The 13,298-nt window shown below is 56.4% G+C and overlaps 1 protein-coding gene across 1 annotated transcript in view; it reads right to left on the bottom strand.

Moving 5' to 3' along the window:
* ABCA3 (ATP binding cassette subfamily A member 3) overlaps nt 1-13,298 on the bottom strand; it is a 33,216-nt gene that overhangs the window by 7,980 nt on the left and 11,938 nt on the right. The window contains exons 6-23 of the mRNA XM_083872707.1: nt 12,651-12,910; nt 11,859-11,975; nt 11,255-11,375; nt 10,374-10,547; nt 9,611-9,792; nt 8,338-8,484; nt 7,886-8,015; nt 6,999-7,153; nt 6,123-6,278; nt 5,621-5,831; nt 5,179-5,329; nt 4,184-4,282; nt 3,833-4,025; nt 2,776-3,079; nt 2,044-2,317; nt 1,075-1,279; nt 408-627; nt 23-181 (exon numbers count right to left, since the gene is read on the bottom strand). Of these exons, the coding sequence (XP_083728833.1) occupies nt 23-181; nt 408-627; nt 1,075-1,279; nt 2,044-2,317; nt 2,776-3,079; nt 3,833-4,025; nt 4,184-4,282; nt 5,179-5,329; nt 5,621-5,831; nt 6,123-6,278; nt 6,999-7,153; nt 7,886-8,015; nt 8,338-8,484; nt 9,611-9,792; nt 10,374-10,547; nt 11,255-11,375; nt 11,859-11,975; nt 12,651-12,910 (3,258 nt within the window). The remainder of the gene's footprint in view (nt 1-22; nt 182-407; nt 628-1,074; nt 1,280-2,043; nt 2,318-2,775; nt 3,080-3,832; nt 4,026-4,183; nt 4,283-5,178; nt 5,330-5,620; nt 5,832-6,122; nt 6,279-6,998; nt 7,154-7,885; nt 8,016-8,337; nt 8,485-9,610; nt 9,793-10,373; nt 10,548-11,254; nt 11,376-11,858; nt 11,976-12,650; nt 12,911-13,298) is intronic.

Consider the following 13,298-nt stretch of genomic DNA (forward strand, 5'->3'; position numbering starts at 1 on the left):
AGGTGAGGACACAGGGACTCACTGAAGGCCTTGCAGATGAAGATGGCTTCGACAGAGGAGGTGCAGAACTGAATGAACTCATAGTTCTGGTAGAAGTCACTGATGCACTGGCCCAAGCAGTAATTGGGTAGGACGAGAAAAACTTTATCCAGGGTTTTGGAGAGGTCCACCAAGCCCAGCTCTGAAAGAGAACAGGTGGATCAATGGATTAGAGACTGCTGGTTTGGGAGAAAACACCCTGGTAAGTTTAGAGGGAAACCAAACATATTTTGTCACATTTAATGGGTGGGAATGGACTGTGGTAGGATTTTATGGCTATTGTGGGAACAGCCTGGGGGTGAGAGAACCCCCTTGGGGGCTGGACCTTGTTGGTGATGGCTGGGCAGTTACAGAGGGCAGTGACCCACCTGGGATGCTCATGATGGTGACGGCGAGGAAGGTGGCAGTGCCCGAGAGGATGTTGAAGATGGTGAGACGGGTGTAGGCTGTGGCTGCCACCGAGAAGAAGAAGCTGAGGAGGTACATGAGGGGGATGATGGCCCAGCCATAAAGGAGGAAGATCAGCATCACATCAACGAGGTGGCTGTCTTGGGTGAAGGCTTGCACATTGAAGGCTTGGAATATCACCTGGGGCACAGCAATGTGGGGAGAAGGCACATTTGGCTTGACCTCAGGTGATGTCTCCTTGTCCCAGTGGCCCAGGGTAATATCAGCACTGCACTGACCCAGACAACCCCTCATGGATGGGTCCTGCCAGCAAGCTGCCCCCATGGGAGACCCTTTCTGCAGACTGGGATACAGAAGGGCAGATCTGGGGGATTCCTCTCCAAGGTCCCATGGATTTAACATTTTCTAGTCCCAACAGCAAAGTGTTCAGCTGCCAGAGACCAACTGTCCCAGCTGGTTGGCCGTGGTCCAGCTCCCAGCAGGACCAAGGGACAGCTTTCCTGCTGGTCAGTTCTACAGAGACAATGCCAGTGGCCTTGTCCTCCCTGCACCCACACACATCCCAGAGGGGCAGCACCCAGTGCTCCCACCAATGGGGAGGGCACTGGGGAGCCAGGGGTGACTCACCAACATCAGAGCACAAGGGATGAGGAAGTTGATGATGTCCCACAGCAGGGCAGAAAGCCAGAAGTTCACCACGTAAACACCACTGACAAACTGGACGTGCTTGGCCTTGATGGCGCGTTCGCTGACCAGCAGCAGCGCGAAGGTGCTGGCCAGTGAGGCCATCCCATAGAGCAGGTTGATGGCAATGGCAAACCCAGTCTGGCCTCTGTGGGGACACAGGGACACCTTAGGGCAGGGACACCTCAGCAAACCAATGCTGAGGCTACACACAGACAGCACAGAGTCATAGAATAGTCTCAGTTAGATGGGACCCACAGGGATCATCCAGTTCAACCCCTGGCCCTGCACAGACACCCCAACAATCCCACCCTGTGTATCCTTCAGAGCATTGTCCAAACACTCCTGGAGCTCTGGCAGCCTCGAGGCTGTGCCCATTCCCTGGGGAGCCTGGGCAGTGCCCAGCACCCTCTGGGGGAAGAACCTTTTCTTGACTTCCAGGCTAACCCTCCCCTGACACAGCTTCAGCCATTCCTTTGGATCCTGTCTCTGTTCACAGAGGGCAGAGATCAGCACATGCCCCTCTGCTGCCCCTCTTGAAGAAGCTGTGGCCAGCACACCCACACCGGGCTTCTTGAAGAGGCTACACCCTGCCAACATGATGAAGAAACTCTCAAGTGAGACAATACTGCCCCAGGCACAGCCCACCCTGCACACAAAAACCTCACCCTGCCCACAGCCTTTTCCACTGCTTCCCACAAGAGGATTTAGGTCTGGCAGAAGATGCCCAGTGGAAGCAGGGAGACGACACCAATCTTGGGATTAGGATTTCTTTGCTCTCATAGCTTTGCTTCCCTGACCTCCTGAGTGCAACCACAGCTACATTTGAGCCTGAGAAGCTCCAGCCTGGCTTCTCCACTGACCCCAGCACAACCTGCACCCACAGGAGCCCTGTGCCATCACCACACGTACTCCATGAGCTGGTCCTTGGCCTTCTCAGTGATGTTGCGGGGCTGAGGGTAGTTGGTGACAGTGATGGAGGCGTTGGGACCTGCCAGCACCCTGAGGATGGCACTGTCAGCCAGCATGAGGGCGGTGGCTGGGGAGTGGTAGGCCTGGTTGTTGAAGAGCGCCGTGACCAGCGTGCGGTTCCCTGTGTCCTCGAAGGAGGCGGCTGCAATGTAGTGCTCGTTGAAGGCTCCTCCTTCCTCGGAGGCTCGGGAGATGAGGTACTCCTCCAGCCCACCTGCCAAAGGGCACTGCTGTTATGGTGGGCTCCATCACACCAGAGCTGCCTGAGGCCAATGGGAAAAGACCCCGAGCAGACTCAGCCCTGGTGGTCCACCCTAGCCCTGATCACAGAGACACAGAATCTCCTGAGTTGGAAAGGACCCACAAGAATCATTGAGTCCAACTCCTGGCCCTGCAGAGAACACCCCAACAATCCCACCCCTGTGCCTGAGAGCATTGTCCAAAGCTCTTTGAGCTCGGGGAGCACTGGGGCCATGACCATTCCCTGGAGAGCCTTTTCCAGTAGCCACAAACATGGGATTATAGAAAAGACAACTTTGCTCAGGTGAGGAGTGGCGACACTCCCACACATGTAATAAAAGCAGCAAATACCCCACAGCTGGGACTTAAACCACCCACACCAGCGACCCCTGGACACCCCACCTGCTCCAGGGGTGCTCCCTGTGCCCTCACCCAGCACCTCCAGCGGGGACTGATGCTGAGCATCCAGCAGCTCCACATACTGCTCCGCCAGCCTCTGCGGCAGCCCCGCGGCGCCCGACACCCAGAAGGGCACGACGGTCTGGCCGTAGGGCTCCAGGGTCAGCTTCAGCAGGGACGAGTCCCGCGGGCCAGGGAAGGTCTTGGCCACGATGAGGGCGAAGGCAGTGAAGATCAGGGGCACGAGGAACTGTGCCGCCACCATCTTCCAGTTGCGCCAGCTGTACATGGCCCTCTTCATGAACATGGCGTAGAACTGCTGGCAGCACAGGTAGAACTGCGAGGGGAGAGGGCAAGGTGAGCCCTGCCAGCTGTGGACACATCACCTTGTGCAGCTGATGTGGGAGATGACCCCAAACCACCCCCCTGTCCTGCACGCATCTGCCAGCCCACAGGCAGAGTCTGCTCTCCAGATAAGCCTATAAAGGGATTAGCAGGGCAGCTGCCTGCCTCCAGCACTTGCAACTTGCTTCTGAACAAGTCACAATCACTTCGAGATCTCAGGTGTTAAAAGCAGCTTTAGCCATGACCTTTGGCTTCCTCCACCTCCCAGCAGCTGAGGCTCCCAAACAGGATTACTGCAGGGTGGCTGTCGGCTGGAGTAAGACATCTGTGAGTGCCCAGCTCACCCCCTGCAAACACCTTCTGTGCTTTGCAAACCCAGCAACATCCTTCTCCCTCTCTGCCTTTGAGACGTGCCCTTGAGAAGACAAGGGCTATTGATCACAGGCGCTGAGGCAGCGGGGCATGAAGGGCTGCCAGGGAACTGGAACACGAGCCTAGCCAGGGAAGGAAGATGGATTTTCTCATCTTCCTTCTGGAAAACATCATTAGATCTCTGTGAGGAGCAACTCAGACCCCAAGATCAACACCAAGAGGGCGGAAGTGACCAACCCTAAAAATCATTTGCAGATTCCAGCTTTGATGTTCCAAACCATGGTGGGGGGGGAGGCTCCACCTGGTGACCCTACTTGAACCCTCTCCCTTCACACATCCCCTCCCCGTTGGTGCTGCAGCCCCCAGCACTGACCCCGGTGTTGAGCTTGATGCTGGAGCAGTCCTCAGTGATGAGTGCCCCGCTGTCATCTGTCATGTCTGTCATCCCACTCAGGCTGCTGGAGTCATCCATGGCCCAGTCGTTGGAGCGTCTCTCGTGCTGGTACTGCAGGGCAGGCAGCTGGATGGCCTGAATATCCATGCTGGAGTCCACGAGCTTCCCAACCCTGTGCCAGGAAGGGAAAGCGGGTGATGAGACAGAGATCGAGGCAGGATTTGACTGTTCTGAGATGGGGAAGGCAAAGCCAAGAGAGCAACAAAGTGCCCCAGAGAGGTGTGCTGGACATCACCAAAGCACAGGGGCACTGGTCATGCCTCCACCTACCTGAGGAACACCTCCTCCATGGTGGTGACCGAGGCGCCGTAGCTGGCAATGCCCAGCTCCTCCCGCCTCTGCTCCAGCTCCGTGAACAGGGCCTCAAACCTGGGTGGACAAGGGAGATGTCAGACACCAACACTCATGGGAGGGGCACTCAGGGGTAAAAAGACCCTCTGGGCTGCAGTCTTGGAGCTGGCTGCAGTCCTGCATCCAACCTCAGGGCAACCTGTGGCACTGAGCACAGCCCTGTCCCCGAGGGCAGATTTCAGGCTCCACCAGCTGTTTGTTCTTGCCTCAGCTATCACAGAATCATGGAAACACAAAAGGGTTTGAGTTGGAATGGACCTTACTGACTATCTCACCCTGCCATGGGCAGAGACACCTTCCACTAGACCAGGCTGCTCCAAACCTCATCCAGCCTGGCCTTGGACACTTCCAGGGATCCAGGGGCAGCCACAGCTGCTCTGGGCACTCCCCACCCTCCCAGGGAACAATTCCTTCGCAATATCCCATTTAACCCTGCCCCCTCTGGCAGTGGGAAGCCATTTCCCCTTGTCCTGTCCCTCCATCCCTTGTCCCCAGTCCCTCTCCAGCTCTCATGGAGCCCCTTTAGGTCCTGGAAGGGGCTCTGAGCTCTCCCTGGAGTCTTCTCCAGGTGAACACCCCCAGCTCTCCCAGCCTGGCTCCAGAACAGAGAGGCTCCAGTCCTTGGAGCATCTCTGTGGTCTCCCTGGACTTGTCCTGCTGCTGGTGCCTCCAGACCAGGAGGGAGCACTGCAGGTAGGAGACAATCAGCCCCCCTGACCTCCTGGGTCTGTATTTCAGAGCCAGAACATCCTGCCTCATTTGTGCCACCCTCAGCACTACAGGAGGGACTGAATCCCATTTTCCATGCCCAGCACTGATGCAGGGGCAGCTCCCCTCTCCAGCAAGACTGTGAGACAGTGTGTGAAGACAAGGGGAGCTCCTCAGGGAGGGGCAGCAGAGGACAATGCCATCACCTGTGTGTGCTCTCCTTGGGCAGGATGAAGGACAGCTCTGCCCCAGCGTTGCTCTCCATGGTGGCGTTGGGCACGTACTGGCAGATGAGGCGGGAGATCTCGCCCAGGTTGCAGTATGGCTCCTTCACCATCACCATGTGGTATCCTGCCCCTGGGGGGAGCCACGAGAGAAGGGAGAGGAGGGTCAATCCCAGCTCAGCCTGAGGTGGGGCTGGAACAGAGAGGGATGCACGGGCACCAGACACAGGCATGATGCAACAGCAAATGTGGAGATGTGGAGATTGCAAAAGCAAATGTGGCCTCAGGAGAGTCTGGACAGCAGGATGGGGAGCAGGCAGCCATCAGGCAAGGAGCAGTGGATCCCCTCCCTGTTCTCTACCCCCCTGCTGCTCCTCCCTGGCCAGCAGAAGACACAGAGCACCACCTGCAGATGCTGCCGTACCGTATTTGCGCTTGAGGAAGAGCGAGGAGCCGCAGCACTGCAGCTCCCCCTTGGCCATGATGGCTATGCGGTCCCCCAGCAGGTCTGCCTCGTCCATGAAGTGAGTGGTCAGCAGGATGGTCCTGTTGCTCCTCTGCTGCTGCAGGAGATCCCACGTGGCTCTGCGAGAGGCCGGGTCCATCCCTGATGTCGGCTCATCCAGCATCACCACCTGCACACAGGAGATGGGGACAGGTCAGAAAGGGCTGGGAGAGGCCCAGCAGCACAGGAGGGGACAACCTCAGGGCCCAGGAGGAGCCTTGGCTTCACAGCAATGATCTCAGGGAGCAGCTACCAGACAGCAAAGCTTCAGGGCACGGCCCTCAGAGTGGAGATGCTCCTGCCCGTTCCCCTCTGTCCTTGCTTCTCCCACTGGCTCACCACAGATGAGGAGCAGCCTCAGGGCCACCCCAAGGACCTGCAGTGGCCCCAGGGGCGAGGGGAGCCCCCCAAAGCCACCTGCCTTGGAGTCCCCGATGAGGGCGATGCCGATGGACAGTTTGCGCTTCATGCCCCCGGACAGAGCCTTGGTCAGCGAGCGCCGCTTGTCCTCCAGGTTCAGGATCCTCAGGATGTGGCTGATCTCTTCAGGACACTTGGAGAGTGGGTATCCCTTCAGCTGCCAGACAGGGAAAGGGAGGGATGAGCCCACCTGCAGGGCTGCCAAACCCCACCACACTCCCTCCTCTGCACAAGGGCAGGAAAGCAGGAAAGCAGAGATGGACTCCTGCCCACCCCTGCAGGAGCTGGCACAGCTGGCAGGGCTGGTTTCATGGAGCTGTGCCACCTGAGACCCTCCACTCCTCCACCAGCCTGCAGGTGAGGTGGGAAGAAGATGCAAGGGCTGTTGTGCTTTTCATGGAATCACGGAATGGTTTGGGTTGGAAGGGTCCAGTAAGATCATCCAGGCCAATTGCCCTGCCATGGGCAGGGACACCTTCCACTGTCCCAGGCTGCTCCAAGCCCCATCCAACCTGGCCTTGGACACTTCCAGGGATAGGGCAGCTACAGGGAGCCAGGGCCTCATCACCCTCACAGGGAAGAATTTCTTCTGTATATCCCATTTAACCCTGCCCTCTCTCACTTGTGAAACTATTCCCTGTTGTCTTGTCATTCCAGGCCCTTGTCCAAAATCCCTCTCTTGGAACCCCTGTAGTCACTGCAAGGGGCTCTAAGGTCACTCTGGAGCCTTCTCCTCTCTGGCTGAACACCCCCTGCTTTCCCAGCCTGGCTCCAGAGCTGATGTTCCACCCTCTGATGATTTGATAGATCTCCCCACACTTCCTCACCTCCAGGTGCCTCCCCCCAGGGCTGCCCCTCTGCTCAGTGCCAGGCTCACCCCTGCATAGAAGTGGAGGTGCTCTTCCACTGTCATGTTGTCGAAGAGGACGTCGTGCTGGGGACAGAGCCCCAGGCTGCGGCGGATCAGGACCATGTCCTGGGAGATCTCGTAGCCATTGATGTAGGCCTGCCCGCCCGTGGGGGAGTGCAGACCTGTGGGGAGCAGGACACAGCAGCTCAGGGTGGCTCCGGTGGCAAAGAGCCACTGGAAATGTGAAGGGTCTTGATGAACATCCCACCCCTGCCACCAGCTTTCTGCTAAAAAACAGAGCGAGTCTGTCTCGTGTTCAGACTGGGGTACAGCAGCTTCCTCCTGCCTGCAGGGCACCCACGAGTTGGAACTGAGCCTGGCAGTCCAGAAAGGAGAGGAACAGGCAGGTCAAACGTGGTTCTGAGCTGTGCAGAGAGGCAGGCAGGACCAGGGCAGAGCTCCAGGAAGGTCCCGTGAGCCCCCTGAGCTGCCAGGAGCAGCTCAGAGCAATAGAGAACAGGAAAGGACCATCAAAGGTCACTGAGTCCATTGTGCCAAAATATGTATCCTGGAGCCCAGCAGCTCAAGAATGACAAACACCAGTTCTGCCTTATCTGCCTTATCATGGCAAAGCCTACAGAGAGCAATCCTATAACAGGTGCAGTCTCTTCTCATGGCTCTCCAGTACAAAACTGTTATTTCAACCACTGGCTGACCCCACTCTTGTGGAGGGCTGAGCAGGGAACCCCCATGCTCCTTCCATCTCCCTCTCACTACCCTGGCACTCCTGGCCAATAGCTCAGCAAACTGAAGGTGCTCAAAGGAAGATCAAAAACCCCTCCATGCCCTCAGAGATAGAGTCTGGCTCTTCTTTGAGGGAAAAGCCATCAGTTCCCACAGCAGGATGCTCCTACCTGTGAGCATGGACAGAGTGGTGGTCTTCCCAGCACCGTTGTGTCCCAAAAGGACAGTGATCTGCCCTTCATACATGTTCACTGTCAGGTCCTTCACTGCCTCTTTTGTCTTGTTTCCCACTTTGAAGACCTGTGGAGATCACATCCATGAGCTGGGGCTGCACTTCAGGCAAGTGCCTCAGCTCCCCCCAGCAGGCAAAGCCCGGGATGCTCACAGGGTGTTAGCAGGAGACAACGGGTCTAATTCAGGTTAAATTCAGATGTCAGCAAGTTAAGTACAGATGTCAGTGCACTTTGAAGTACCCAGCACTTCATCCCACCACAAAATGCAGCTCTGGGAAGAGCTACACCCAGCCCTAGGGCAGTGCCAAGGATACAGGAGCTGTCTGCAGGCAACAGGTTCTACAAAACCAACATCACGGTGTGTTTGTGCCCTGCTGGGCAGTCAGTACCTTGGATAGGTGCTTTATTTTGATGCCTGACACGAGGTCGGCTGGTTCCTCCTCAATGTACTGACTCTTCAGGGCTTTCTCAGGGTCCTCTTCCTCTTCTTTTTCTTTCCCCACAACAGTCCTGGGCCGCCCACACCAGTATGAGGGCTGGTGGAGGAAGGGAGAGGCAGAAATCAGGCACAGGCAGAGCCCATCTCCTCCCAGCCTTGGCCACCCTCCTCCTCCCACGGACACCTCCCAAGGATCTCCCAGACTGCTCTCCTTGGCCTGGGCATTACCAATCAGAACATGTTCAGCAGGCAGGGCTGACATGATGGAACACTCCTGCCTTCCCCCACCTCTCCCTTACAGCCTGTGATTACACAGCAGCTTTTCCCCATTTTCACCTTCATGGAAAAAAATTCCACTGACAAGCAAAATCCCTCAGGCAGAATCATCCTGCCCAGGAGAGCCCATGGATGACCATCCCCTCCAAAACCCCTGAGAAACTCTAAATACAGCCTGAGGTCCAGCTACTGCAGTTACAGCCCCTTTTTATTGACCTGGCTCTCCAGGAATCAAACTAAGTGTTTGGGACCTTAAATCATGGTGGGAATAACAATTCAGTGACTCCTGGATGCAAAATCATCTTTTGCCAATGGCAGCATCTCTGTTTCCCTGGTCTGACTGCAAGAGGGAGTGAGATGCTGAAGCGAAACCACTCTGGGATGAGAAATTTGGAAGGAGAAGGAATATCAAATCTCTATCAAATAACAAAGGATCCATCTCCAGCATCCAAACAGAACGTATCCTCTCTGCAGCCAGGGAAGCCACAGTGCTCAGTGCAGCTGCAGCTGCTGAGGGTGATGCCAAGTGCTGGGCTTGGCAGAGCCAGGGTGGCTCAGCTGACGGGGTGACAGTTGTCACCCACCCCGTGGCACGTGGCTGGCAGTGGGACACAGGTCATCATGCCTCCCTGCACGGCAGCACTCGGTGTCAAATTGCTGCATCTGCTTCCTTCCACCTGGGGTTTCTCTCCAATGCCTTTGGTTGGGCCTGGAGACATTTAAGAACACCCTGCATGCCAGGAAGTGCTGGGAGAGAGATTTAAAGCCAAGACGACCTTTATCCATAGCAAAAACCTGCATCAGCCTTCAGTGAGGACATGCTGCAGAGCCTGTGATTTTGGTGGCCAGATGGTGCCCACCAGGCTGGCCTGCTGCACAGCACAGAAGTGGTGACTGTCCCCAGTGACACCCCTCCAGCCCAGGGAAGGGGGGCAAGCAGTGCTCACCGTGAGGAAGAAGTACCAGGGCTGTGGCACACCGTACTCCCCGGGGAACACGGCCTCCACATACCAGGCCACCACGCCATAGAGCACCGAGTCCAGGAGCAGCATCCCCAGCACCTGGGCCAAGGTGAAGTTGTCATCCACGCTGACAGGCTTCATCAGGTCCCTCCACTGGATGCCAGTCCCTGCAGGGCACACGGAACACTGCTACCTCTGCATTCCCAGGAGAGTCCCATCTTCTCCAGGACTAGCAGAGAGCAGCCCCTCTGCCAGTTCACTGCTCCATAACCAGGAGCACCTGCACAGCTCTGTGAGCCTCTGCAGATGGAGGGAAAAGAGGCACTGACACCTCGAGGCTCCCCACCCCACTAGGCCATTCTCTGCCACTGCCTGGGAAAAAAAAAGAAACCATCCCTTCTCCAGCATCATCCCTCCATCACTACTGCCACACGTAGTAAATGCGTGGCTCCGCTGAAACCAACAGCAGACTCTTTTAAATTAAAGAAATTAAAGATATATATTGTGAAGGAGGAAATGCAATGGTTCCCATCCATTAGGAATTCCTTTGGTAATGACAATGAGGATAGCATTTTGCACAGACACAAGTTCAGAGAGCCCTGCTATGAGAGCAATCAGCTCTAGTAAGAAGGAGGAAAGTGTTTCTTCTCCCCAGTGTCTTTCCACCAAGCCAGTCTCACCCCAGCACAGAATCAGGCTGGCAGGAAGAGAGGATGCTCCTCTCCCAGGAACAGACGGCCCTGCTCACCTTTCCCTTCAAACATGCCGATGAGCTGTGCCCCCATGGCCATGGCCACGTTGGAGATGAGGCAGGATGCCAACTTCTGGCTGTGGGACATCAGGTCGTAGCGGGGCGAGATGAAGAAGTAGGGGATGTAGGAGAAGAAGTAGAGGAAGCCGCCAGCAGCGGCCGCGACGTTCGCTGCCAGCACAGGGAGAAGCAAGAGGGAAATGTCAGGGTGATGCCAGCCAGCACTCCTCACCAGCCTCCCATCCAGGGACGTTCTAGATTTGTGCACAAAGTGTGGTTATGTGGGGGCAGAAGCCTCCTGCCCATCCCAGAGCAGAGTCTGGGGCCAAGCCACCAGATAAGGCCCTAAGACAGGAGCTGGTCATAGTAGCAGGGAATTGTCTGGGTTGGAAAGGACACTAAAGACCACCTTGTCCCATGCCCTGCCATGGGAAGGACACCTTCCACTAGACCAGGCTGCTCCAAACCACATCCAGCCTGGTCTTGAGCACTGCCACGGAAAGAGTAAATAATTCTAGTGGGGCACTCAAACCACTGCACTAATTGGTGCTGTGACTCAGATCCAGAAATTGTTAAACCTGAGACCACTACATAGCTCTTGTCTCAAGTCCCTCTCCAGCTCTCCTGGAGCCCCTGTAGGCCCTGGAAGGGGCTCTGAGCTCTCCCTGAATCCTCCTCTTCTCCAGATGAACACCTCCAGCTCTTCCAGCCTGAATCCAGAGTAGAGGGGCTCCAGCCCTTGGACCTGCTCTGGTTTGGGAAGCAACAATACCCACATCCCTTTCTACACACTGTGTGGAAAATGCAGCCAAAAAATGGGAAGAAATGCCCAAGTCTAAGTGGTCAATAACAAAAGGAGGCAGCATGGGGGGACTCACCTCTGGAGAAGAAGGTGCTCACCATGAAGTTGAAGGAGATGGAGGAGATGGAGAAGATGGCGAGGAAGGTGAACACCAGGGTGGGGTCACTGTTGGTGAGCACTGCTCCCTGTTCGCTCACCTGCCAAGAAAACCTTGTGAAGCCCAGAGCTGCTGGAGCCAGCTGTGGCTTTAGCAGCACAGATCTGAAGTTCTCCATGTGTTGAAGACAAATTGAGATGGGCGAGAACACGCAGAAACTCCCAGACCACTCCAGGGGGAGGAAATACAGATCGCCCTTGTGTGATGCAGGGTCTAAGGGGCAGGGGACAGACACCTTGGCCAGCACCCACAGCCCCCTCCTGCTTGCCCTGGTGTGGGCACATCCAGAGGCTGTGGGAGGAGCAGGGTGGTCCTGCTCTGCATGCAGTGTCCCTGGGACTCCAATCCCCATCTCCCTCCCTGGGGAGTCACCCCTGCCATGAACACAACACTGCCCCATCTCAGTCTGGGAAACCCAAACTCCAGTCCCTGGAGGAGCCCTGGGACAGCAGAGTCCCAGGCAGAGTGGCCCTGTCCTCCCCGTGCTTGCCCCACAGCCTGTGGCCTGGGGACAGACACTCACCTTGACACAGAAGAGCACAGTGACGAAGAACACGGACACCAGGAGGAAGAGGAAGAACATGAGGAACCAGGCGCTCCAGTGCAACCAGTTGCTGAGGCCCATCATGTGCATGTACTCCTGTGGGAGGTCACAGTGTCACCCAGGGCTGCTGGGTCACCCCAGGCATGGCTGGGGCAAGGTGGGGGTGGCTTTGCCTTGTGGCACAAGCAAAGAGGTGGCAGCCCTAGGGACTATCAGAGTGGCCCTGCACAGCCACCAGCACGGCATGGTGTCCCCCACCTCCCCAAACATGGGCTGCCAGCACTGCAGGAGGCCCCAGAGAGCTGAGCTGAGCCCAAAGCCAGAGCAGGGTGCCAGTGGTGCCACTGGGGCCACCCAGCACAGGGCAGGACACCCAACATCTGGGGAAAGCCAAGCCCTGCTGTTGTAACCATGCAGCCGAGCTCCAAGTGCTCCCACAGCACACTCACAATGCAAAAGGCAAAAATCTTCCTTCCAACAGGCTGAACTCTTAAATACACAAACTCAGGAACCCACACATGTTGCCCTCTCTCCCAGCCCAGGAGAAACACCATCCCTGTGGTCCAGCACCCTCGGGATGCACAGCCAGGAGAGCCCAGCCTCCTCATGGCAGCAGGATTAGCAAGATTCTTCCCTGGGGCTCACTAATCCACTGCCAATCCTCACCTCCTGCTCACTGGCTCTACATCCAGCAGGGATTTTGCTCCTAATCTAAAGACACCTTCCCTTGGGAAAAGCTGCAGAGGGAGGGGAGCACATCCCAGCTCTCACCTTCAGCTTCTTCTCCTTCTCATGGACAACAGCACGGACGATGTTGAGCGAGGTGTAGGTGAAGCTGAGCATCAGCAGCAGGGGCAGCTGGTTCTGGATGGCCAGCAGGAAGAGGTCATTGACATAGGCTGGGAAGGGGAAACGCTGCACCACCACGGTGATGTTGTCCAGCAGGCTGGCAGAGCTGGCATTGGCATGGTACTGCATGATGGCCCTGTCCACGGCGTGCTGCACCGCCAGGAACCCCTCCCGCAGGTAGCCTGTAAGGAAAGAACCACCAGGAATGGATAACCTGTAAGGAAAGAACCACCAGGAATGGATAACCTGTAAGGAAAGAACCACCAGGAATGGATAACCTGTAAAGAAAGAACCACCAAGAATGGATAACCTGTAAGGAAAGAACCACCAGGAATGGATAACCTGTAAGGAAAGAACCACCAGGAATGGATAACCTGTAAGGAAAGAACCAACAGGAATGGAAAGGGGCCTGGGCTTTGCAGGGACAAACAGCCTTTGTGGGGAAGATTGCACGGGAAGAAGAACAGCGAGTAAAACTGGAGTGCAGGAAAAGCAATATGAGCATCACTGTGACACAGGGGGCTGGGGAAGGGTTGATAAGCACAGCAAATTCACAGAATTGCTGGTTTA

Source organism: Zosterops lateralis, assembly GCF_965231275.1.
Source record: "Zosterops lateralis genome assembly, chromosome: 15".
NCBI classification, from domain to species: domain Eukaryota; kingdom Metazoa; phylum Chordata; class Aves; order Passeriformes; family Zosteropidae; genus Zosterops; species Zosterops lateralis.